The sequence below is a fragment of the Phodopus roborovskii genome, unplaced genomic scaffold, assembly GCF_943737965.1.
Source record: "Phodopus roborovskii unplaced genomic scaffold, PHOROB, whole genome shotgun sequence".
NCBI lineage: Eukaryota > Metazoa > Chordata > Mammalia > Rodentia > Cricetidae > Phodopus > Phodopus roborovskii.
This window is the reverse complement of record NW_026126517.1, coordinates 14,294,584-14,318,941: the sequence shown is the minus strand read 5'-3', so window position 1 is coordinate 14,318,941 and position 24,358 is coordinate 14,294,584. Positions and strand designations below refer to the sequence as shown.

Below are 24,358 nucleotides of genomic sequence, written 5' to 3'. Positions count from 1 at the left end.
ATCCTGACCCATTTCATTCTGTTTGTGGTATGCTGAGAACTTTGTGTGTATGAAGACAAGGTACTGGCACACTTTTGCAATGTTTTGAATTTACTTTTTCTATGCTCACTGTAAAAGGTGCCTTAATATCTATGACTTTAAGGAATTAACAGAAAGATTTAATTTGGAATTTTGTGAAAGCATCTGTGCATCCCGTACTGGCCCAATCTTTAAGTCCTCCTGCTTCAGCTTCCTGAGTACTAGGAGTATAGGTATGGACCCTCGCCTAGCTGGAGATAATTCTTTATCATGAAATGGATAAAGTGAAACCAGTTTTTAGTGTTCTTTTTAGAGGCAATAACTCAAAATATACAAGAAATTTTATCAAACTAAATTAGATAAAGAACCTAATTGTTGCCAGTCAGTGGTAGCGCACACCTTTAGTCCCAGCATTCGGGGAGACAGAAGCAGGTGGAGCTCTGTGCATTTGAGGCCAGCCTGGTGTACAGAGTGAGTTCCAGGACAGCCAAGGCTACAAAAAAAAAAAAAAAAAAAAAAAAAGAACCTAATTGTCTTTCTTGCTTCATCTGAAAAATTATTTGAAAATTCTAATTCATTTATGCTAGGACTAGTGGTACTGAGTGAAATATTACATCAATAAAGCAGGGAGATTGTGTTTCCCAAGCCAGTCTGTGATGAATAACAATTATGTCACACACACACACACACACACACACACACACACACACACACACACACACCATCACCATCACCACCACCACCAAAACCCAAAAAATGACATGCAGTGGATGTGGTTCAGTTGCTAGATACTTACTTAGGGTTTGATCCCCAGCACCGTCCCACTCAACTGAGAACATGTTTTGGCTACTATATTACTTCCAAATACATCTTAAATAGATCCTGATTTGGTTTATTGTTTAGAACAGTCTCATGTAGCCAAGGTCAGCCTATAGCTCACTGTGAAGCCAAGGATGGCTTAGAATGCCTGACCCTACAGTTAGCACCTCTCAAGTGTTAGGATTACAGGTTATGGCTTGGGATGGAACCACAAACCTGTACCCGAGCCCACATCTTCCACATTTTAGTAATTTAAGTGCACCTTTAAAAAAAACAGGACACTTAGTTATCAATAATTTTTATCCCTTCTCCCAAGACTAGAAAGAAATGCCCTTAAAGCTTATGCTAGACCTTAGGGTTTCTTACTTCCTCTTTTCATTTCCTTGTGCTTAATTGGAACAAGTTGTAGCTAACTGAACACCGAGTAAAGAATTAATGGGTTTTAAAGAAGTCATAAGAAACAATATATAAGTCGTGCATTCCTATACTTCCCACACTAGGAGACTGCGGCAGGAGAATTGCCACATGTTTGAGGCCAGTTTGGACTATGTAGTGAAGCCCCAACTTAAAAAACAAAACAAAACAAACAAACAAAAAAACAAAAACACATGCAAGGCTGTGGTGGACCATGCCTTTTAATCTCAGCACTTGGGAGGCAGAGGCAGATGGATCTTCATGATTTCAAGGCCAGCCTGGAGTGAGTTCCAGGACAGCCAAGGCTACACAGGGAAACTGTCTCGAAGAATCAAAACAAAAAAGAGTTCATGAGATTTTTTTTTTTTAATTCCAGTGCTGTGCCCAGTTGTGGTAGCACACACCTTTATTATTTTGTGTGTATGGGTGTTTTGTCTACGTGTATATATGTGTACCTTGTATGTTCAGTGCCCTGAGAGGCCAGAAGAGGGAGTTGAATCTCCTGGGACTGGAGTTATAGATGGTTGTGAGCCACTATGTTGTTGCACCGGATCAAACTCAAGTGTTCTTAACCACTGTGCCATCTCTCCAGCCAATGAGATCTTTATTCATTATGTAAAGTTAATTCAAAATGGATCCCAAAAGTAATTATCAGAATTAAAATTTTAAAATTCTAAGAAAACACAACAGAGTTTGGCAGTGATTTAATCATAAACTGAATATTCTGCTTTTAAAAGGAACAATAGGCTTGAATAGATATTTCTCCCAGGAATAATAGATAGATACAAAGGGCTAATAAGAATCCAGGTATGGTGGCAGGAGAGCTTGCTCAGCACTTAAAAGCACTGGCTGCTCTTTCAGAGGATCCAGGTTCAGTTTCCAGCACCCATACCATTTGTTAACTCCAGCTCTAGGTGTTATGATGTCCTCTTCTGGTCTCCAGGGGCACTGCCCTGCATGCCTATGGTACACAGACATACATGCAGACAAAACACCCATGCACATAAAATATAATTAAAATATCAAGAAAAATATTACCTACATTCATTTTTTAAATGATCCAAATATGGTATATACCTATAATTCCAGAATTAGGTAGAGTAAGGCAAGAATACTGTTAGTTCAGAGCCATCCCTGGCTCCCAAAACCATAACCACCTTACACCCATGGACATGACTAATATCAAGAAAACATTAACAGGTGTTGATGAGGCTGTAGAAAAATTGGAACCCTCATTGTTTGAGGCAATTAAAAGTGGTTCATCTGCTTTAGATAATAGCTTCATAATTTCTTGCCATGCATTGTGGTGTACACCTTTAATTCCATTACTTGTGAAGCAGAGGCATGCATGTTTTTGTGAATTCTAGGCCAGTATGGTCTACATGGGTTAGATAAGGTTATATAATGAGAGTGTGTCACTAAGGGATGGGGGGGCCAGGTACCAAAACATACAAACAAAACTAATCTATAACTTCATCACCTTAGATAAATACTCAAGAGGACTGAAAGCATGATGTAGCTAAGATGGTTCAATGGGCAAACATGCTTGTTGTGCAAATCTAGCAACCTGTGTTTGATTGCTGAAAAACATGAAACGGTGGAAGGAGAGAACAAAGTTGTCCTCTGACCGCCACATGAGCACTACAGCATATGTGCCCACCTACACAAATAATGCACTCAATAATAAAAGCTTCTTAAAAGCATATTCATATAACTCCTACTCATAGGTGCTAATAGCATCGTTATTCCTAATACCCTAAAATTAAAAACATCTCAGGTGTCGGTCAACTCATGGTTAGATAAATGAAATACACCCATGGTTATGTAGCCTAAAAAGAGTCCTAGCATGTGCTACAACATTGGTGAACATTGACAACAGTGCTAAGTGAAAGAAGCCATGCACAGAGGATATTGTATGATTCATTCATATAAAGAATAGCAAATCCATAGAGACAGAAATAGATGATTCTAGGGCTTGGAGAAGCGAAGACTGTGGCAAATGTGATGTACAGAGTGCTTCCTTTTGGGGTAATAAACTATCCTAGAGTTAGGTAATAATGATAGTAACTTATATGGACATACTGAAAAACAGCATCTATACTTTGAAAATGAATTTTATGGTAAATTATAAGCAAAAATTCATATATGTGTAAACATTTAAGTTGAAGGTATAATAAAATTTTAGACTTCTTTCATTTTAAATGTTCTCCAAACTACTTCAAAAAAAAAAAAAAATAGAAAGGAGACCAGAGAGATGATTCAGTGGTTTAAAATGTTTGCTGCTGTAAAAACAAAAACCAAAAAAAAAAAAAAAACCACCCACAATTCAGTTTCTAGAACACATTTTAGACAGTGCACAACTCCATTTCTAAGGGATCTGTGCCCTCTTCTGGCCTTCTTGGGCACTTATACATAGATGCATGTACCACAAATAAATAAAAGTAAATCTTTAAAAAAAAATTAGTAGGGAGCTGGGCAGTGATGGCATGCATACCTTTAATCCCAGTACTTAGTAGGTAGAGACAGGCAGATCTCTGAGTTAAAAGCCAGCCTGGTCTACAAAGTGAGTTCCAGGACAGCCAGAGCTGTTTATTATACAGAAAAGCCTTGTCTCAAACCACCACTCCCACAAAATTAGGAGAGAACCCCTCCAATTTATTTTATAAGGTAAAAAATATCCAGATAACTGGAGTAAATGCCAGGGGTGGGGACTGGAGAGAGAGAATAGAAAAACAGACAAGAGACAGGGAGGGAGGGAGAGAGGTGGGCAAAACATCAAATCAAGTACTTAAAACACCCAGCAGAAACTGACTGAGGGAAACTTTTTTTAATGCAGCCAGCTGGTGTTTCTAATAGAAGGAGTCCTGAGAAGAGCAGAGTATCTCCTCGGGTGAGGCTTCCAAGTTGAACATCATCAAATCGGGCACTGATGTTCATGGCATCCTGAAGAACCAACAGAGGTTGAAGGAGTCACAGAAATTTTCAGCTGAGCTTTCTGTCTATGGCTGAGCTTTCATTGGCTGGACTTCTGGCTAGTCTTTCCCACTACAGATGCTTTTATATCTTGGGATAAACAGTAGTGACTTCTGTTAGAAGTGGCTCACATCCTAGCTAATCTCAAGGGCACAGTGTTTTATCTTGGGCTCTTTTACTGTTCTCTTCCCTATCACAGAGTTATGGAGAGATTAGCCTGCCTAGCCCAGATCTTGGGGGACAGTTTGAAACAAGTGTACTTGGATCTGAAATAAGGGAGACCCCACTCCCAGAATAGCTGCTTAGTGAATTACAACAACACATGACAATTTACCAGTATTGTGTATTACATCTCCCTCTTATGAATATTGGCACAAGATTCTTCAAAAGCATATAGCTAAACATAATGAAGCATATAAAAAAGAATTATATACCATGAGCAAATGTGAACTTTCCTAGGAAAAGTCAGTATAATGTACAAAGAATGTCTATAGATAGCCAGTAAGAAGTCAGGTGTATATCAAAGGGATCTGTATCATTTTTAAAAACTATTTTTATGTACATGCATATGGTGCCTACATGTATGTCTGTACACCCTGTGTGTATGTGCCTGGTACCTACAGAGGTCAGAAGAGGGCATGGTTCCCCTGGAACTGGAATTACAGAGGGTTGTAAACCATCAAACCTGGAAAAGCAACATAATGTTCTCCCAACCACTGAGCCATCTTTCCAGCCCCAGGGTCTTTATCTTTTAGGAAGCATAATGAAGTACATATGAGTGATGAAATTATGTAATGTTATGATAGCAGCTCTCAACAGCTCAGTGAATTAGAAAAAGTCAAGGTGATGGGAGTTTAGTTTACATGACTGAGCATAACATGGTTAATAGGTCACATCTATTGATCCAGTTTCATATAATAGAGAAGTAATATTGTGAATTCAAGGCAGAGTTTGGCCGTCAGAATCAACGAAACCATGTCATTTAAATGCACTGGAATCTTGGGCAAATCAACTGGTCTCTCACCATTTGCTTTTTGCACAGTAGACCTTGGATCAGGATACCTGGGGTCATCACACTGTCTAGAGCATAACTGGGTGGTTGAATCCCCAACACCAAAGATGAAAAAACAACTTGTGGTTATTACTTACTTCATGGGGCTTTGTGAAGAATAAATGGCACTAGCAGCACTTGAGTGACTTGGAATTGAAGTTGGAAGGGTGGAGCAGCCACCTTTTTTCATCAAACATCAATTTTACTGAAAGAAGAAACGAGTGCTCAAAGTAAATGCAGTAGAAATGTTAATGATCTTGGAGGAGACACGATCTTGGAGGAGACACGATCAGGAGGGCTTGCATTTGCTTGTACTCTATGTGGGACTAGAAAGATGAGTTACAAGTAAAATAAATGAAGTAGCATGGGATTTACTGCACTGTTTTAAATGAAGGAGGAAAATTCTTGGAAGTTGTATGGGAGTCTGGCATTTCCTTTTGACTTTTGAACTCCATGTTTATGTTTTCATTCCTTTCTCAGCTTACAGAGGCCACTGGTGGGAAATTTAGTTCTGAGACAAAAACTTTGATTTCAAAAAAGGGAAATCAACATAGTGACAAGCCCTCAGTGGTGGCTGACACCTGTAGTCCCAGCATTGAGAAGCTAGAGGACACAAGCTCAATGCTAGCCTGGGCTAGATAGTGAGGACCTATCTCAAAATAGAACAAACAAGCAGAAATCCTCAATCTTTTTAATATTGCTATAGGAGATTTGATAATTCACAGAAATGGGACTAAAAGATATTTAGCTAAAACAAGTGACTCAAGGAATTTTTAAGTTTTAGTCTTTTCATAGAAAAAAAAAAAAAAACCAGAAAACAAAACCTCCATGTTCTTCATGGCTAACTCATGGTCTACCTAAGCCTTTCTCCTTGTGCTCCTAGTAATCAATCAGTCTGATATAGGAATAGAGCATGTATGACCATGAATACAAATGATCTAAGTACAAGTTGGAGTTACAAAACACAACAATGAACTTCTGAGTAATAAGTCACTATAGTTATTAAATCTGAAACTTAATTCTGGTTTGTTTGTTTGTTTTTGTTCTCTGTGTAGCCCTGACTGTCCTGAAACTCACCCTGTAGACCAGGCTGACCTTGAACTCAGAGATCTGCCTCCTAAGTGCTGGGATTGAAGGTATGTGCCACCACTGCCTGGCTTAATTCTCCTTTTTTGAATAAATATTGGTGTACACATTGCAAAATTCAAAGGTTAGCTATTTATATCTACTGAGATAGATTGCTCCTGTTGGTGTCTTTGTCTTATCTCCTCTCTGCCCTAAGTCACCATACATACATACATACATACATACATACATACATACATACATATCCTTCCAGCTTTGTAAATGTAAGCAGAAATGTATCTATTCTTCCCTCACTTTTGCCATCTCCTAAATCAAAATATAACACATACTATCCTCTAGTTTGTTTTACCTAGCAGTGTATTGTTCTCCTGAATAGAGAGTAAGTCAGTATTGTCACTATAACAAAATGTCTAGTTGACTTATAAAAAGAATAGAGGTGGGAGGAGGTTCCACTCTATGGTCAGTTATCCCCATTGCTTTTTCGTTTGTGGTGAGGCAGTACATCATGACAGGATCATACAGTATAACAAAAATACTTTACAAGCCAGAGGTTAGAAAGCTAAAGGAAAGGGTCAGGACCCCACGATCACTTTCTAGAATATGCCTCCAATGACTCTAGAACTTTTCACTTGGTTTTACAATTTCTTAACAATTTCTTAAAGGCCCAACCCCTGTCCTCACACCTTTAATACTTTGGACTTTGGGGGTACATTCAAGATCTAAGTGATGAGATATGGTCCTAGCCATACCAGTCTTCTATATATGGCTACGTAGTCTATTGCTAATTTGAGATAACAAAGCAGTGATAGCCTTTATATGTGTCATTTTATTCAGTTGTGGTTATATCTATAGAATTCCATCCAAGAAATGGAATGGCTATTGTATGTTGGGTTGGGTGAATAGACTTTCTGAGTTTGATACAGTAAAGGATCATCGTGTTTCTTTAATAGTAAATCAGGTACTAGCATTTATAATAGTTGACTGTTGACTGTAGACTTTATATTGTGCCTGGGGCCTGTGGAGGCCAGAAAAGGGTATCAGATCCCTTAGAACTGTGAGCCATTTGGATGCTGGAAATGTAACCTGTATCCTCTGAAAGAACAGCAGGTGCTCTTAATAACTGAGCTATCTCTTTGCCCCCCCCCAACTGTTTTTGATTTGGTTATTCATCTAATTAAGTAGTATTAGTCTCCTGTTGACTGCCTGTGTGCCATTAGAGTGATATAATTATGTGGTTGTGTAATGAAACTAGATAAAGTTTGAAGACTGTGACCTGAATTCTTAGCCAAATGAATTCTTAGCCAAATGAGTTACAGATCTAGTTATACACAAGGAAAGAATTCTTGCAGCTGCTGACAGCAGGGGGCAGTGAGGACTCTGTGTTGTGTTGTAGAGCATGCAGCCTAGAACCATGATGGACAGAGCCCAGATAGACTATGGCTTGTTTCCACCAGGCCCAGGGACAGTCTTAATTGTAAGGTTTTCACTGAGGAAGCGGCACTTACTTGCTTAAAATGCTGTTGTCACATTAGGAGAGGAACACTGAAACGAGTTGTGTGTATCAGCTTTAGTAGTCCCATGGACACTTGAGCATTTAATTCCTGAAAAACAGGAAAACCTGGAAGGTATGGGGAGGCATCTTTTCAGTCCCTGAGGTTAGTATTCTTAATAGTCGATAGCTATGGATATAGTTCAGTCATACATGTCTAAAGCTCTAGTTTCCATCCCCAGCACTGTAAAAACAAACAATTGAAAATGCAATTAATTGTAAAATTTATCTTAAATCTCTTCATAATTTTGTCATGTAATAAATATTCTTTATAGCAAGCCTATAAAGAGATTGCTGAGTTAGTCAGGTAAATGGTTTTCATAACTCCACAAGCAGCCAAATATCTGTAATTAGAAAGAGAGATGCTATCTATATCAGTATGGCAGTACATACCCGTAATCTAGCACTTGAGAGGCTGAGGCTAGAGTAAAGGATCATGAGTTTGAGACTAGTGTCAGTCAACTATATAATGAATTCAAAGCTAGCATGGGCTGCATATTTTCCTAAGTTCCCTTTTTTCCTCTCTGTTTTCGTTGGCATCTCTATTGCTATAAATAAAACACCATGACCAAAAGTAACTTAGGAAGAAAAGGGTTTATTTCAGCTTACAGTTTGTAGTCCAGGCTCAGTCAGGGCAAAAACTCACACATAGCAGGAACTGATGCAGAGGCATGGAGGAGGACTGCTTAGTTAGTGGTTTACTCCGAATCGCTTTATCAGCCCATTCACTTGCTTGCTGTTTTTGTTTGTTTGGTTTTTTTGGAGGGGGTTGTTTTTGAGACAGTCTCTCTATATAGTCTTGGCTATTCTGAAATTCTCTGTAAAAAAAAACAGGCTGGCCTTGAATTCACAGAGATCCTCATCTTCCTGTGTGCTGGGATTAAAGGCATGCACCACCATCCCCAGCCTGCTTCCTGATACCACTCAGGACCACCTGCCCCAGTGTGTCACCCCACGCACACACACACACACACACACACACACACTCAATGTGGGCTGGGCCCTCCCACATCAAACATCAATCAAGAAAGTGTGGGCCAGGCACTGGTGGTGCACACCTTTAGTCCCAGCACTCCAGGAGGCAGAGATAGGTGGATCTCTGTGAGTTCAAGGCCAGGCTGGTTTACAGGGCAAGTTCAAGGACAGCCAGAGCTGTCTCTGAAAGGAAAAAAAAAAAAAAAAAAAAAAGCAACAAAATTGCCTACAGACTTGCCTGTGGGCAGTCTAGTGAAGGCTTTTACCCAATTAGGTCCCTATTCCCAGATAACTCTAGCTTCTGTCAAGTTGTCCAAAAAGTAGACTCTCTGAAAGAATAAATGAAGGAGAGATGGGGTGGATAATACTCCAATACTATACCACCACCTTAGGTCTGGGTGTTGCCTTCTTATCAGAGGCCTAATTTGAGGGTAGTTGATACTTTGCCTTTCTTCTTTTTCTTTTTTGAGACGGGGCTTTCTCTGTGTATCTTCGTAGACCAGGTGGCCTTGAACTCACAGAGATCCCCCTGCCTCTGCCTCCTGAGTGCTGGGATTAAAGGCATGCACCACCACTGCCCAGCGATACTTTGCTTTCTACCCTCATCCTTTAGTCTTGTCCATTTTCTTCCTTCTATAAATTGTTAATTTAGAGGCATGATAGCACATATAATCTCAGTGTTTGGAAGGCAGAGATAGGAAAGTCATTGACAGTATAAGGCCAGCTTGGTCAAAGTAAATCCACTTCATGACCATTTCTCCAGTTTTAAAATGTCTATTTAAAAGGCTTATGCTCATTTGTATCTGATGTGGTAGTATTGGTCACACTGTTAGCTAGTCATTGTATTTGGCATGTAGCATCCTATTTTCCTTATTACAACAAGAGTGATGTTTTAAGTATAAAGTATTCAAAATTTCTAATTTCTCCAACTGAAACAAGTTAACAAAGCACTTATGAAATTTTGTTGTCTTTTAAATCTCCCACACATGCAGCGTACCAGTAATGTTCGATCCACATTTTTCAAAGACTGTTTATATGAAGTATTTGATGACCTGGAGTCAAAGATGGAAGATTCTGGAAAACAGCTCCTGCAGTCTGTTCTCCATCTGATGGAAAATGGAGCCCTAGTATTAACTACAAATTTTGATAATCTTCTAGAACTATATGCAGCTGACCAGGGAAAACAGCTTGAATCCCTTGACCTTACTGATGAGAAAAAGGTAAAATATTATCCAGGAGTTTCCTCTTTGGGGAGTAGGTTTTATCTTCCTCAGAAAATCTTCTTTCTGGCCAGTATGTTAATATTCCTATAGCAGAATTGTATTAGTTACTTTTCACATTATTGGAGCTCACTATTTAAGGGAATTTTAGGCCTCACAAAAAGCACAGTGGAGAGGCTCCCTTTTGTGGAAGTGAGAGCATGGGTAGAGACTGTTCAAATCGTAGTGGAACACAGAGCAAGAGAGTGGGCCAGAATCAGGACCAGGTTATAACCTTTATAAATCTCTCCCCTAGTGGTCTGTTTTACTGGCAAGGCCCCGCCTCCCCAAATAGCATCATGAGTTGAGATCAGCATTTAAACCACAAACCTGTGATGGATATCACCAGTTAGTACTGTAACTGTGAAAAAGAAAGCTGCTTTCCTTGGTTGTACTTTGGGGGTTGGTTGGGTATTTTTAGGTAAAACCAGGATCCAATAAAATACAAAGATTTACAAGTTATAAGTATTGACATTTTTGCTCAATTATAAGGGTAAGATTACTCATTTTCAGAGACTGGAGCAGTGGTTCAGTAGGTCAGCTATCTAACTAAACTTTGAGAGTTTCCATCCAGTGAGACAAAGAAGAGAGAAATCTCATCTGAAATTTTTAAAAAGAAAAATGGGAGTGAGTGGCACTTACTACCAAGCCCAGTGACCTCAGTTCTGTTGCCAGGACCTACAAGGTGGAAGGAGACAAGACAATGACTTTTGCAAGTTTACAAGTTGTCTTCTGACCATGGTGGTACATATCCACCCCCCAACACACACGCGTGCACGCACACACACACAAAAGATGTTGATGAAGAGGTGATTCCTTTAAGATCATTTGCCCTGCTCTGTGATTTTTGTCATTTTCATTGGTTTGTTTCCTTGGAACCTTCTTTTGTGGCCATCTTAGTTAGTGCCTAGCTGAATAGTCTGAATAGATAAATGATTCCCCCAGTGCCACAGGCTAGGGTAGTAGATCGAATACTACTTTGGTTTTGCTGACCTGGGACCCAGATTGGGAATTGAGCCAGGTGTGGTGGTGCATTCCTATAATCCCAGTATTCAGAATGCTGGGGTGAGAGGATTTTAAGTTAAAGGCCAACCTGGGCAAAAGAGAATGAAGATAAACTGGGTATAATGATACCCACCTTTATTCTGAGCACTCAGGAGGCAGAAGCAAGTGGATCTCTGTGAGTTTGAGGCTAGCCTCTTCTACATAGTTTCAGGACAGCAAAGGCTTCATAGCAAGATTTCATGGGGTATGAAGGGAGGAAGGATGGAAGGGTTATACCAGGACTTGAGCCATTACCAGAGGAAATGATCCTAATTGTTCTGCCAAAGGTGACAAATTCTAATTGCTGCTTTCAAAGAGAAGTCACTAGTTTTGCTGCCATCATTCCTGACAGTCATAACAGAGGAACTTGGGCACATCAAGTTTTCAAATTCTTTACCTGACACCATGAAGCTGGACAGTTATGTCAGAAGTCTAATCCTCAGGCAGCCTCTTACACATTGTGACTTTGAAGCAGATGCTCACCTTGCCATCCTGGTCAAGCTGTGTATGTAATGTGCAGGTCCTGGAGTGGGCTCAGGAGAAGCGGAAGCTAAGTGTGTTACACATCCATGGGGTCTACACCAATCCTAGTGGCATTGTCCTCCACCCAGCTGGATATCAGAACGTGCTCAGGAACACTGAGGTTATGGTAAGTGATGCTGTCCTAGTTGGGCTCTTGCTTCTGAAGATATTTCTGAGCATATTCTAAATAATACAGGAGCATTTACTTCTCATTAACCAAAACAACTAGGAAGTCAGACCTTTCTCCCTTGCCTCTTAGCCCTGGGTATGTATGCCATGCTGGGAAATGCAAGTGTCAGATCATAGGGCAGGTATTTTCCTGTACTTGGTAAACAGCCAGCAGATGGCACTCCCTCTTAATAAGTTTATTTATGTCCAAAACAATTTAGGTAGCTTTTAAAAACAAAAAAACAAAAAAAAAAAAAAAAAAAAGAAAAAGAAAAAGAAAAAGAAAAAAGAAAAAAAAAACAGTTAACAGTTTGGGAATAGAATGTAAAAAAGACCGTCTACTGATTCACACTTGACTATTTATTTACTTGGAAAAATTGAAAAACAAATTTATTGGAGTGACAAAATGGAGATTTTCTTCTTTAGGTTTGTTGATCTTTGGGGTTCAAGTTTTGGACTTGTTCACATATACATGTTTAAACTGGAAGTGTTTCTTGGGTCTAGCTCAATGCTAGAAGTTTTCAGGACAGGGTTACATGGAATCTTTACAGGGTGGAGCCAGAGAAAGTCAGGAAATGTGATGCTTTCTGAAGTTTAAGGGCCTTATCCCTCCCTGATATTTACTATAATTGTATCCATCATTAGTAGTGAGGCCAAGTAATTTCTAGTGTGAGTGAGTGTGTGTGTGTGTGTGTGTGTGTGTGTGTGTGTGTACTCTATGCAGACACAAATTATGTATACATGCACAGTGATGTTTCTAGTAATCAATAAGGTTCCTTTGACCATGTCTAATTATAGAATTGTTTTCTGATGATCATTCGTTCAATTTGTAAGGCAAAAACATTTGAGGGCCAGCAAGATGGCCAAGTGGGTAAAGCACTTGCCCTACAATGTGAGGAGCTCAGTTCTAGCCCTAGCACTGACATAAATGCCAAGGACACTGGGAAATGCCTGTAATCCCAACATTTGGAAGGTGGAGAAGACCCTCTGGGTCAGCCATCTAATTTGAGTCCAAAAGTTAGAGTTCAAATAAAAGACGTGTCTCAATATATAAAATGGAGGACAATGGGAGAGAACCCCCAGCATCAACTTCTAGCCCCCACATATGACATGTAACATACATGTACGTATGCACACTAAAAATAAATAAATAAAAATGTAAAGTTGTCAGATTTTTCCCAGAAAGTGGAAAGGGCTGAAATACATTAAAGACTCATTGGTTGTCTAATTAACCAAGAACATAAATCAAATTTAACCTGCAAGACCAGTAGACTGGTGCCAATTTGGTGACACTGTTTAAAGACAAAACAGAAGGACCAATGAGATGTCTCTGTTGGTTAAACCCTTGTGGTTCAAGCTTTGCAACCTGACTTTAATCTCTGGAACCTGTGTAAAGATGGGACAGAGAAAGATGACTTCGTAGTTGTCCTCTGATTTCCACATGCATTCTGTGGTATGTACACTCATGTATGTACATCATATACACAAAATTATATATATGTTTTAAAGAAACAAAAGAGAGCCTTCAGAAGAATGTCAGGTAAAAAGCACAGTTTTGGGCCAAGCATCACATTGTAATAATAACTAGGAAATCAAAATTTCTTGTAAAGTATTTCCCTTTTAAATCCTGATCAGTAGGTTGCAATTTGCTAATTGTAGCAGTTATGGACTATTAACCTTTTTTGCTTCAGCTATATCTTGTGTTTGTCTTCTGCGTTGTTAATATGTTGTTTTCTTTTCCTTGAAGAGAGAGATTCAGAAACTCTATGAAAACAAGTCATTTCTTTTCTTGGGTTGTGGCTGGACGGTGGATGACACCACTTTCCAGGCCCTGTTCCTAGAGGCTGTCAAGCATAAATCTGACCTAGAACATTTCATGCTGGTTCGGAGAGGAGATGTAGATGAGTTCAAGAAGCTTCGAGAAAATATGCTGGACAAGGGGATTAAGGTCATCTCCTATGGAAATGACTATGCTGATCTTCCAGAATATTTCAAGCGACTAACATATGAGATCTCCACAAGAGGCAGATCAGGTAAGAGAAGATCAAAGAGAACCTTTGACTTTTTGTGTTTGTAATGAATAAAATCACTACCAAGATGAAGAATGTGTAGTATGTGACAAATTTGGGAAGAGGTGAAAGTATCAGTCTTCAGGTCATGCCAACGTGCCATTTTGATAATAAGTAAATAATAATATATACCCTTGTAAGTCATCATACACATAGAAAGAAAACCATTTAAAGATTTTTAGCTTCAGGCCAGCTTTCCTCAGCAGGAAAAAGCACTTGCCACTCAAGCCTGACTACCTGAATTCAATCTCTTAACCTCCTGTGGATAGGAACCTTGTCCTCCTGAAAGTGGTCCTTTGACCTCTACATTTGCTATGGTACATGCATGTCCTACACATGTATCTCATACATATTATAATAATAATTTAAAAAAAAAAAAAACCTTGAGAGGCTTGAGAGATTGCTTGTTGGTTAAGAGCACTTGATGCTGTTCCAAAGGACTCATGTTCAGTCCCAACAACCATATCAGGAGGATCACAACTTCCTTTGTAACTCCAGTTCTAGGATATCTGACCCCCTCTTCTGGACTGCATGGGCATAATCATTCTCTCTCTCCCTCTCTTTGTCACACACACGCACACACACAAAATCTTAACCAAAAAAAAAAAAAAAGATAAGTGTGACTATTCACCCTTGGCTAAGTTTATGAGGAATTTTTTCTATGTATATCTCAAAAATTTCAGAAAGTTTTGTTTTAGAAATTCTACTGATATAATTTATTCTGTAAAAATATTTCCCTAAAGAAATAATGTGGTTGCACACACAATTGAATTAAAGATAGAAGTGACAATCGTGGTGGTGCATACTTATATCTCAGCACTCAGAAGGCTAAGGCTGGAGGATCAAAAGGTCAAGGCTGGAGGATCAAAAGGTCAAAGCCAGCCTGTGCAACATAGCAAGATCTTAGCTTGAGGTAGGGAAAAACCTGGGAAATTTAGGGAATAGTCATTCTAACTCACCCACACAATCCTAAAGAAATTTTCTTGTTTGTTATACATTGTTAAAGAGCCTGGGTTTGTTGGTTAGGGTTTTTTTTGGGGGGGTGGACTGGGGGGGTGCTGTTTATCTTGTTTTTAGTTTTTGAGACAAGAACTTGCTATGACCTCAAACTCAGAGACCTCCCTGCCTCTGCCCCCAAATGCTGGCCTTGAATCCACTATGTAGGCCAGGCTGGCCTCCAACTATGAATCCTGTCTCAACTTTACAAGTACCATGATTATATAAACACACACCCACTATGCCTTGCCTGTGTGTGTATCTTTGTGTTCATTGGTATTTTGTCTGCATCTATGTCCGTGTGAGGGTGTCAGAAGCTTAGAACTGCAGTTATAGACAGGTTGTGTAAGCTGCCATGTGGATGCTGAGAATTGAATCCAGGCCCTCTGGAAAATCAGCTCTTAACCTCTGAGCCAACTCTCCAGCCTTGCTTCGAATTTTTTTCAAAATAGGGTTTCTGTGTAGCTTTGGAGCCTATCTTGGCACTCAAAGCCAGGCTGGCCTCAAATGTACAGAGATCCACCTGCCTCTGCCTCCTGAGTGCTGGGACTAAGGGCTTTGACATCACCACCCAGCTTTGCTTTAAACATTGAGTATTTTTTTTTAAACCAATTTGAATATATCTTAGATGACACATTAAAATACAGGTAATCTAGTATATGTCCCTAAATTTAATCACTCCCAGAGATGACTCCCAAGTATAATCCTAATGTAGTAATAATTTCTCTTGAGTTAGGTCTTGGCAGTGCTTGGTAGGCTGAAGCAGGTCTGTTGAGAGTTCTGGTCTAAAGGAGACTTGTCTTTTATTTAAAATGCCATTGTTATAACCAGATATTAAAGGTTTCATGTACTGTATCCCTCTCTCTCCAAAGGCTTAGAAAGTAGACAGGCAAAGCTTTGAGCATGTCTTTTGTGAAATGATCTGCCATCTTTTTCATGAGGAATTTTTTCTGGTAATCCTCAGTGTGATAGACTTTTAGGCTGATGTTTGCAATGTTGGCTTGGACTTTTCTCTTGCATATGCTGATTATATAAACTAGAGACAAATTTAAGCTCTACACAATTAGTCAGTCTGATCTATACTGGATCCTCTACCAGGAAAAAGTGCTCTGTAAAACAGTCTGGACAAATGTCCCTTCTATTGCATTCAATTTTATGTTAACATCCTGAATGTTGTAGTTATTAGCTACCAGGCTCTCTAGAGTGGCTTTCCAGTTACCAGTCAAGAAGCTATTGTTTGTTTGTTTTGTTTGTGGAGACAGGTTCTCTTTGTAGCCCTGGCTGTACTCAAACTCAAGAGATGTGCCTGCCTCTTCCTCCCAAGTACTGAGATTAAAAACATGTACCACCACTGCCCAGTCTGTTTTTAAATCAGGGGTTTTCCATATGGTCATGGGGCTCCCTATTGGAATTGCTTGTTAGGTAACTTCCAGTGTAGCAGAGCAGTTTTTCTTCATTCTGTGTGGAGTCAAGACTGTCTTCTATCTATTATGCTTTAAGTCACAGTTGATACATGCTGCTAAGTCATCAAGGGGAACAGAAAAGTGTAGAACATTAATTACTATATCAGCAACTATTTTAGTATGTTATTTCAGTTACTTAACCAATAATTGATTTAACCAACAACCAATTTCTGATTTAACCAATGCATTTTTTCCCCCTGTATTTACCAGAAAATAGCTGTGTAGCCCAGGCTGGCCTTGAACTCGTGATCCTTCATCCTCACCCTCCTGCATCACCATGACCTGCTTTGTATTTATTAATACATGCATACTGACCACATGAAATATAGTTAATGAGAATGAATGAGGTACAAAATTAATTCAAATTAGCTGTATGTGGATACTTGCTGGGAGTAAAGTAAGCAACCACATTTTATCTTTGTAAAATGTTTTGGGGGCTGAACACAGCTCCCAAAGAGCTCTGACTGTGCCAGTGGATCTGGGTTCAACTCCTAGCACCTACATAGTAGTTCACAACCATCTGTAACTCCAGTTCCAGGAGTTCTGACATCTTCTGGCACCAGCCATGAACATGGTGCAGAAACATATATGCAGGCATACTCCTACACATAAAAAAAAAAGTAATCTAAAAAATTTAAACTATCAGGGAGGCCAGAGCTTAGGAGATCTTGAGTTAAAGCCTACTATGGCAACACAGTGACATCCATTCAGACAAAAAACAATCTTAGTGCAATACGGAATCTACTGCTTCTGTTTAGTATTGACAGTTTGAAGGTTACTCTTACCTCATCTTTAGTTACACCCTGTGCCCTTAGCTCCCCTAGTTTTCATTTTTGCCATTAATAGTTTTAGCTCCCTCCAAGATGGCTGTGGGTAAAGGCATTTGCTGACAAGTTTGACAAGCTGAGTTCTATTCCTATATTCCAGTGAAGAGAACTAATACCCAATAGTCCTGACTTGTACACTCACACATAACACAATAAAAATGTTAAAAAAAAAAAAAAAAAAAGTTTCCATTTCTTCATCTAATTCCTATACCAATGTTCTGTTTTTAACAGGGATGGCAAGAGAAGGCCAGCTAAATGGCTCATCTGCAGCACATGAGGAAATAAGAGGTATACCACTTCCTATTATATCAGTAAGCAGAATAATTTCCTAAAACTTTGTGGAGAATCAAAATTTGCCTTTCCTCCTAGTCTAAGTTCTCTGAATCTGCTTTCTGAAAACTTAGGACTGAGTGACTTAAGCATCTGCAGCTTTAGATGCATAGACTTGCTTTGTATAACTTCATTCTCTTCCCTTTATTTCCCTATAGGCTGTAGTACATGAGCAAGCTGGAGAATTCACCATTAGACCACGCTGTGAGGCCTTCCTGTGGATGTGGATGTGTTTAACAAGCAAACAAACATATAAGAACTCAGCAGCTTCCAGGAAGTTCCAATACCCACAAGTTGAAGCTTGGGGTAGAATAGGGGTGGCAGTGTTGCACCTTCCTTTCATGCTGGCTGTTTCTTGATACTCTGCTGCCTAGTCCAGTTTAATACCCAATGACATCAGGACCCAATGCAGCCTCCACCCACCCCAAGGCTGGACATGCTTATCTACCCAGCAGACCAATGTGATGGCTCCTGGCTGTGGCTGCAACTCTGCAGGACTTGGGGAGCAAGAAGTCATGGAGTCAGTATGGGCTCTTATTTGCAGTTTTGTACTCTACTTGGTTTTTTCAATTGAGCATATGGCTTTTTTAAAACATGACTTGAAGCTCTAGTTTTCTAGATCTTTTACAGTGTACAGTATTTTACATAACTGAGCTGTATTAAAAGCTTGTTCATTTATTTGCCAGGGCCCTGGCTCTACTTTGAAGAGTTACTGTTTAACTTGGAACTTGCATCCTATTTTCTTTTTAGGCAGGGTGATTTTTTTTAGGATAAGCATTTGTCCAATTCCTCAGAGCACTATTAGTTTCTATCATGCCCTTCTTGTCAAAAGGTCCAAGAACTAGCTAGTATGAGTTAGCATTTTGGAATATAGAACTAAGAGGCAATTTCTTTATGAAATTTATTTTCTTATATAAATTATGTATTTCTCTGGGCAGACAGCCATCACCTTATTGCACTAGTAGCACATCTGTAATACCGAACTACAGGACAAGTCTTAACAAGAGGTTTATGTTCTTCAATGTAGCACTTGTCTACCAGGCACTGTAGAAGAGGATGAGGAAAAGCTAGGACCTGCTCAGGAGGCCAAGGGTGGGGTGGATATAGGACAACGATAACCCTTCTGATTAGTTTTCTCCCAGGAAGGTAAACATGCAAAGCTTACAACTGGATTCTGGGAGAGCAGGGACAAGTTGGAAGGCAAGTTAGCTCCCTTTGTTTCTGAGAGAAGTGGGCACTCACCTTTCACTCATTTGTAACAAGGCCTAACTGATGCTTTGGGGCAACAATCAGGTATAGAATTCATCATCAGATTTAGAATTAGCAGCAATTAAGAAAGGACCACCATCACTGCCACAGTGAGGTGGCTGTTACCCTGGCACCAGGGACCCGAAAGCTGTATATTCTAGAGAGAGGTGCCATTAAGACCCAGAGCTGGCTCTGGAAGTAACCCAATAGAGCTGGGACTTCAAACTGCTCCTTATCTCAGATGGCTGTGTGATCACACTACTTAACAATAATCCAGGTATTGGGTTTTCCAACCATTGGTCAAAGCTATGATACTGAATCTGTAGGCAGAGTGAAGGAGATGCCTGAGTAGGAAGAGGGAGGCTTGTGGTGATAAGGGTGGGTCATCGGGCAGTGATTGTAACATGATTAGGCCCTCCTTGCAGGAGGTAGAGCTGAACATGGAGTAGGGTTAGGAACTGCAAGTCTCCAAAGCTCCCCTCACTCTGCCTTTGTACTACACTGAAGACAAGTTGCTCACATACTCTAAAGCACATTCTTGATACAGGAATGGGGACATGGGAAAAGCGGCGATTTGGTATTAGGCAAGTGTCACATTAAGCCTTCATGAGGGCAGCCACCACAGCCTTGGCATTGAGACTGCGTAGGTCACAGTAGGTCTGGCCAGTGCCCACAAAGACGATGGGTTTGCTTGTAATGTATGTCATAGAAATAGCAGCTCCCACCTGAGGAAGAAAAAGAGGATGGCCAATCAACTCAAGCCCTGATCACACTAAACACCTCAGCTTCCTTTTATAAAGAAGCCCATTCCTCCTTCCAGTCTTATCTAGTGTCATCCACCTTTACCTTGTCATCAATGGTGTCAAATTTGGTAAGAACAATACCATCAATGAGCCGAGGTGTTTGAGCCATAGAATGGTCAGCCAAGGCTCTGTTGAACTTGACCTAAAAAGGGAAAAAGTAACATAAGAACCCATCCAATTTCCCAAAGTTTAAGTTGTGAAGCGAACTAGGCCCAAGCCCTCACCAGCTGATCCACGGCTTCATTGCCTACTAAGGCCTCCCCCACAAACAGCACCAAGTCAGGTGTATTGACAGTAATGAGTTTGGCCAGGGCAGTCATCAGTGGGGCATTGTCTTGCATGCGGCCAGCTGTGTCCACCAGCACCACATCAAAGCCTTGATTACGTGCTAGAGAGAGAAAAATAGTCAACTCCAAGCACACAACTGTCACTCATATTCACTGCCAACTTGAAAGATTTTCTACTCTGGCTATGTAAAAAGCCACCCAACTGTCACTCTTGTTCACTGCCAGCTTCTTGAGACATTCCAGTCTGGCTATTTGAAAAGCCTATCCTGTTTACTTACTTCAGACTCTGGATTTGATTACAAGGTAATGTAAGAAAAAACCTGTCCTATTCTTGGCCACCACCAAAACCGTTCGGGGAAAGGATATAAGTAGGATAAAGGTGACCACATTCAGGTCTCTGGTTCAGACTCACTTGCTTTTTTCCCTTCAACTACATATATTACCACCCAAAAACATCACCCACACAAGTAACTTACCCTGACTTCTCTGGTAACCGTGTGGTAAATTTATAGTAATCTAAATCTGCAAATTCCCAGGGAATTAATAAAAAAAAAAAAAAAGAAGAAGACACAAGCCCCTTGAAACCCATACACTGTACCAAAAGCAATGGCTTCCATGGCAATGCCAGCAGCATCCTTGCCATAGCCTTTTTCAAACAACTGCACCATTGTACGACCACCATGCTTCTCAGGGGGATGGAGGGCAGTCAGACGCCGGGTGTGTGTACGCAGCTGCTCAACAGCCCCAGCCCGAAATGTATCACAGGCAGCGATGAGCACACTGAAGCCATTCTCTAAAAGCCAGAAGGAAATCTGCAAAAAAGGAAACTGTCACATAGAACCAGTACTCTAAAGCACAGAATGAAAAAGTAAAAGCAGCAGGCTGGGGATCTGAACTGACCTTGGCAAGGTTAGTAGACTTCCCCACACCATTAACACCACAGAAGGTGACAACATAAGGGCGCTGGCGACGTTGGGCATCCATGATATCGCGAAGCATGTCTACGCGACGCTGTGGCTGCAGAATCTGTACCAGAGACTCCTGTAGAGCTTGCTTGACTGTGGAAGTCACGGCTTAAAACAGAGATGGAGAGACCCAGTAAGAAAACCAAGTATCATACTTGATATCCAACATCTTTCTGATCTAATATGAAACTAAGACATGCAGGTTTTTCTTCCCTAAGAATTCAGATCATACTGTTCTAAGTAATTTATTGGCTCATTTAATTGACCTATTAAGTTCTAAAGGCTGTTCTATCATAGAGGTGTAGAAATTAAGGTGTTTGCCAAAAGGCACATACCCAAGAGGTCTGACTATGCATGTACACTTTATGACTTGTGCAGATACTTACTGCTGAATGTCCCCATCACTTTCCCTTCCAACTTGTTGGCAACAGATTCACAAAGCTGGACAGCAATATCTGCAGCCACATTCTTAGCTGAGAAGAGACAACAGCTCTGTGTTAGTAGTGATCAATTCTCAGAATACAGCTTAGAAAATGGTTCTACCCATAATCAACTCTATGCCACCTAAGTCAGCCCAATCCTCCAAACTCACCAATAAGATGATCACGCATCTTGTCTAGCACAGACTCCATGTCTTCACGACTTAAGCTTTTGGAACCCACAAGGCCTTTCAGCATCCCAAACATGCCACCCAGAGTTCCCTTGGTAGCACTACAAGCACAGAAGGTCACAAATTTTTGTAAGGCCAGCAAACAGGAGGTAATGGCTCATCAGCCATCCATACCATCTCCCACCTGAAGTCCTACCTAGGTTTGGTGTTTTGGGTAACCCCTTCGTCATCTGAGCTGCTGCAATCCAGATCTTGAAGCTGACCCCCAGGGCCAGTTCCTCGAATCTGGAGGACATGGGGAAGGAATGAGATGGGATCAGGGAACACTAATAGCTGAGGAAAAGGTCCCATACCCTGTCAATATTGTCTGAGACCTCAAAGAAACCCCAAATATAGTTCACTCCTCCCTCAAATCCAGGTATACCCCTCCAAATCGTTCTCGTTAATGGTCACCTTTGATCTTTATGCCTCTTACCAAGTTGATATCTTCAGACAGAGCAGCCTCTGGAGTTCCATTGGTGGTAGGAGTACTGTAATCCAAGACTTCCTTGTTGGCACAGCCACCTAGTTCCCAAACCCGGGGTGCCTTTTTGCCCTTCTCCTTTGGAGTATCTGACTTTGTAGACTTGCTGCAAAGGATCACATGAGAAAGGAGCTATGGTTGAAAAGTAGGAAAGAACATAAGAAAGGACAGTTCCCTGACCTCTATCACAGCTGGGGAACAGTCACCAGAGACTGACTAACCAAATGCTCACCTCGATTTGTCCAGACCCTTCCCATGCTTCTGAATGAACTCCTCTCTCTTCCTGCGTATCAGCTCCTCTTTGGAAAGTTCTCCATTTTCAGGTCCCACTGGGAGACCTGACTTTTCTACGGGGGCTGTTTTGGTGGTAGCCAAAGGGCCATCAGAACCTGTTAAGAGAAACCTCACTGGAGAAAAAAAAAAAAAAAAAACCCACAAGTCCCAACCATCCAGATAATGACTACAATTCTTTCAAATCCTTAAGAGCAAACTTGGACCACAAGGCTACAAGGAAACAGGGTGGTGGTCAATTACATTGAGGGAGGCAAACAATCACAAAAAGAACACCACAGACCTTCATAGCACCATCTTAACACCTTTTTATGCCTAACATGTTCAGGAAGCTCAAACACACCTTCCTTTTTGGCCCCCTTTTTTTTGTTGTTTTTTGTTTTTTCCTTGGTCTTTTCACCCCGTGTTTCAATCATGGACCTCACGGGTTTCTTAGCTTTTTCAGAATCTTCAAATTTCTTCATGGTAGTGGGAGCACGGATCTTACTGCTCTCCTCTGCCTCACTAAAGAGAAAAGAGAATGGTTGGCCTTTCTACCCACTATGGGGGAGGGGGGGAAACTGATTCCAAGAAAAAGGTCCCACGTATCAGAAATGAACTACAAAATGTGACTGCTGAGCCACCTGCAGGCAGGGCACTCATTAGATCATGAACATTGGTTTTAAAGAGGGGAAGCCTCTCACCGAAGGAGCCGCAGGAAGTCATTCTGGAAATCAAAAGTGCCATTCAATAGACTTAAGGCACTTTGTTGTTGGATCTCTGTGCGGTATTTATCCCGAAACAGCCGGTGTACATCATCTATCAATTTGTCTACATAGGTCAGTGTGAGGATCTTCTGAAAGCCAACCTGTTTATAGAAGGAAACAGGGCCAATAGAGCTCCTTATATGTCAGCCCAGAATGGAAGGAGGCCAACTCAACCCAGGCCTCCAGAGATAGATTTCCCATCCTGAGAGGTAGCCAAGCTTCCCATCTTGCCCAGAAGTTGCTTGCTTTCTCCCCTCCACATTCCAAATCATTTTATCTATTACTTCATCACATACACAATACAGTTAATTGGGTTCATCAATGGGGATTTTGTTGAGAGCATAACATCTACTTACCACAAACACCAGCTCAAACTGGTTGTCCAGTTTATACTTGAGTGTGAGGGCCTCATGAGTGAAGGAGTTGTTACCTCCCCGTTCCTGCAAAAAAGAGTGTTTCACCGTTCAGGCTATCCACAGCAAAACCAGACTTTGAACCACGTTTGGGCAATAACCAGATAATATACTGGCCTCAGCAAAGGAGTACAGAGACATTTCTCTCTAGCACCCCGCCACAGAGAGAGACACCAAGTTGGGGCAAAGGGTAAAGCTGGGAGAGAGGCATAACACGTGGGAGTCAAAAGATAAACAGTCAGGTCTTCTAGCAGCTGTGAACCATTTAAAGCTCCTAAAAGGTCTTCTCTCATCCACAGTCTCACCCCACCTCAAAACAACACAAAACCAAGCTGCCCCGGGTGAGAGGAAAGAGGAATAGTCCATAAGAAGCCGGAATACGGCTACTGCCCCAGACACGGGAGGTGTGGGTGGCGTCGTAAAGTTTCGGGATATCGTGATGCCAGGCGAGGAAATCGAGTCTAGGTGGCCAGTATGCGGTCAGTTTGAGGAGGGCAGGGCGCAAGGCGCGGGGAGATAACTGGAAGGGGAACTACACACTGGATCTGAGGGACAGCCCGGAGTTCTGCCCCCGCGGGGGTGGTACCTGCAGCAGTACGGAACGAATCAACGCGTTCACGGGCCCGGTGCACGAGTCGCTCACGCCCTGGAAACACCAGAGCACAAGCCCGCCCTTGGAGAAGATGGTGAAGAAGTCGAGCATGGCGGAAGCGGGAGAAGACTTGGGGCCGAAGCCGGCACCGGGAACCAGGGCCGCGTCCGCCGCCGCTTCCTGCTGCGCCAAGCGCGGGACACGTCACACCAGCAGCCCCCGGAAACCGGCTCAGCCGCACTTCCGCTGCGAGCCGCCCGGGTCCCGCCCCCTCCCCGCCCAGGGCGCGCGGGACTGACGTAAACGCAAGACTGACC

At 41.3% G+C, this 24,358-nt stretch overlaps 2 protein-coding genes across 2 annotated transcripts in view; one reads left to right on the top strand and one right to left on the bottom strand.

Moving 5' to 3' along the window:
• The window catches only part of Fam118b (family with sequence similarity 118 member B), a 46,200-nt gene extending 27,959 nt beyond the window's left edge, over positions 1 to 18,241 (top strand). The window contains exons 4-8 of the mRNA XM_051197060.1: positions 9,878 to 10,105; positions 11,709 to 11,837; positions 13,626 to 13,911; positions 17,465 to 17,521; positions 17,722 to 18,241. Coding sequence (XP_051053017.1) covers positions 9,878 to 10,105; positions 11,709 to 11,837; positions 13,626 to 13,911; positions 17,465 to 17,521; positions 17,722 to 17,735 — 714 coding nt within the window. The 3' untranslated portion in view covers positions 17,736 to 18,241. The remainder of the gene's footprint in view (positions 1 to 9,877; positions 10,106 to 11,708; positions 11,838 to 13,625; positions 13,912 to 17,464; positions 17,522 to 17,721) is intronic.
• Positions 18,242 to 18,450: 209 nt separating this feature from the next.
• Srpra (SRP receptor subunit alpha) lies at positions 18,451 to 24,269 on the bottom strand. Its single transcript, XM_051197056.1, has 14 exons — positions 24,036 to 24,269; positions 23,393 to 23,476; positions 22,974 to 23,137; positions 22,634 to 22,794; positions 22,232 to 22,388; positions 21,952 to 22,105; positions 21,673 to 21,761; positions 21,459 to 21,577; positions 21,253 to 21,339; positions 20,802 to 20,974; positions 20,500 to 20,713; positions 19,839 to 20,002; positions 19,658 to 19,756; positions 18,451 to 19,536 (listed from the first exon to the last, which is right to left on the bottom strand). Exons 1-14 carry the CDS (start codon positions 24,150 to 24,152, stop codon positions 19,408 to 19,410), a joined length of 1,911 nt encoding a protein of 636 aa, XP_051053013.1. The 5' UTR covers positions 24,153 to 24,269; the 3' UTR covers positions 18,451 to 19,407.
• Between the last annotated feature and the right edge of the window lie 89 nt (positions 24,270 to 24,358).

Coding starts and splice junctions, on each gene's coding strand:
- Srpra (XM_051197056.1), bottom strand. CDS start 24,152: ATGCTCGACTTCTTCACCATCTTCTCCAAGGGCGGGCTTGTGCTCTGG. Junction 23,477..24,035: donor TTCGTTCCGTACTGCTGCAG/GTACCACCCCCG, acceptor TCTTTTTTGCAG/GAACGGGGAGGTAACAACTC. Junction 23,138..23,392: donor AGTTTGAGCTGGTGTTTGTG/GTAAGTAGATGT, acceptor TTCTATAAACAG/GTTGGCTTTCAGAAGATCCT.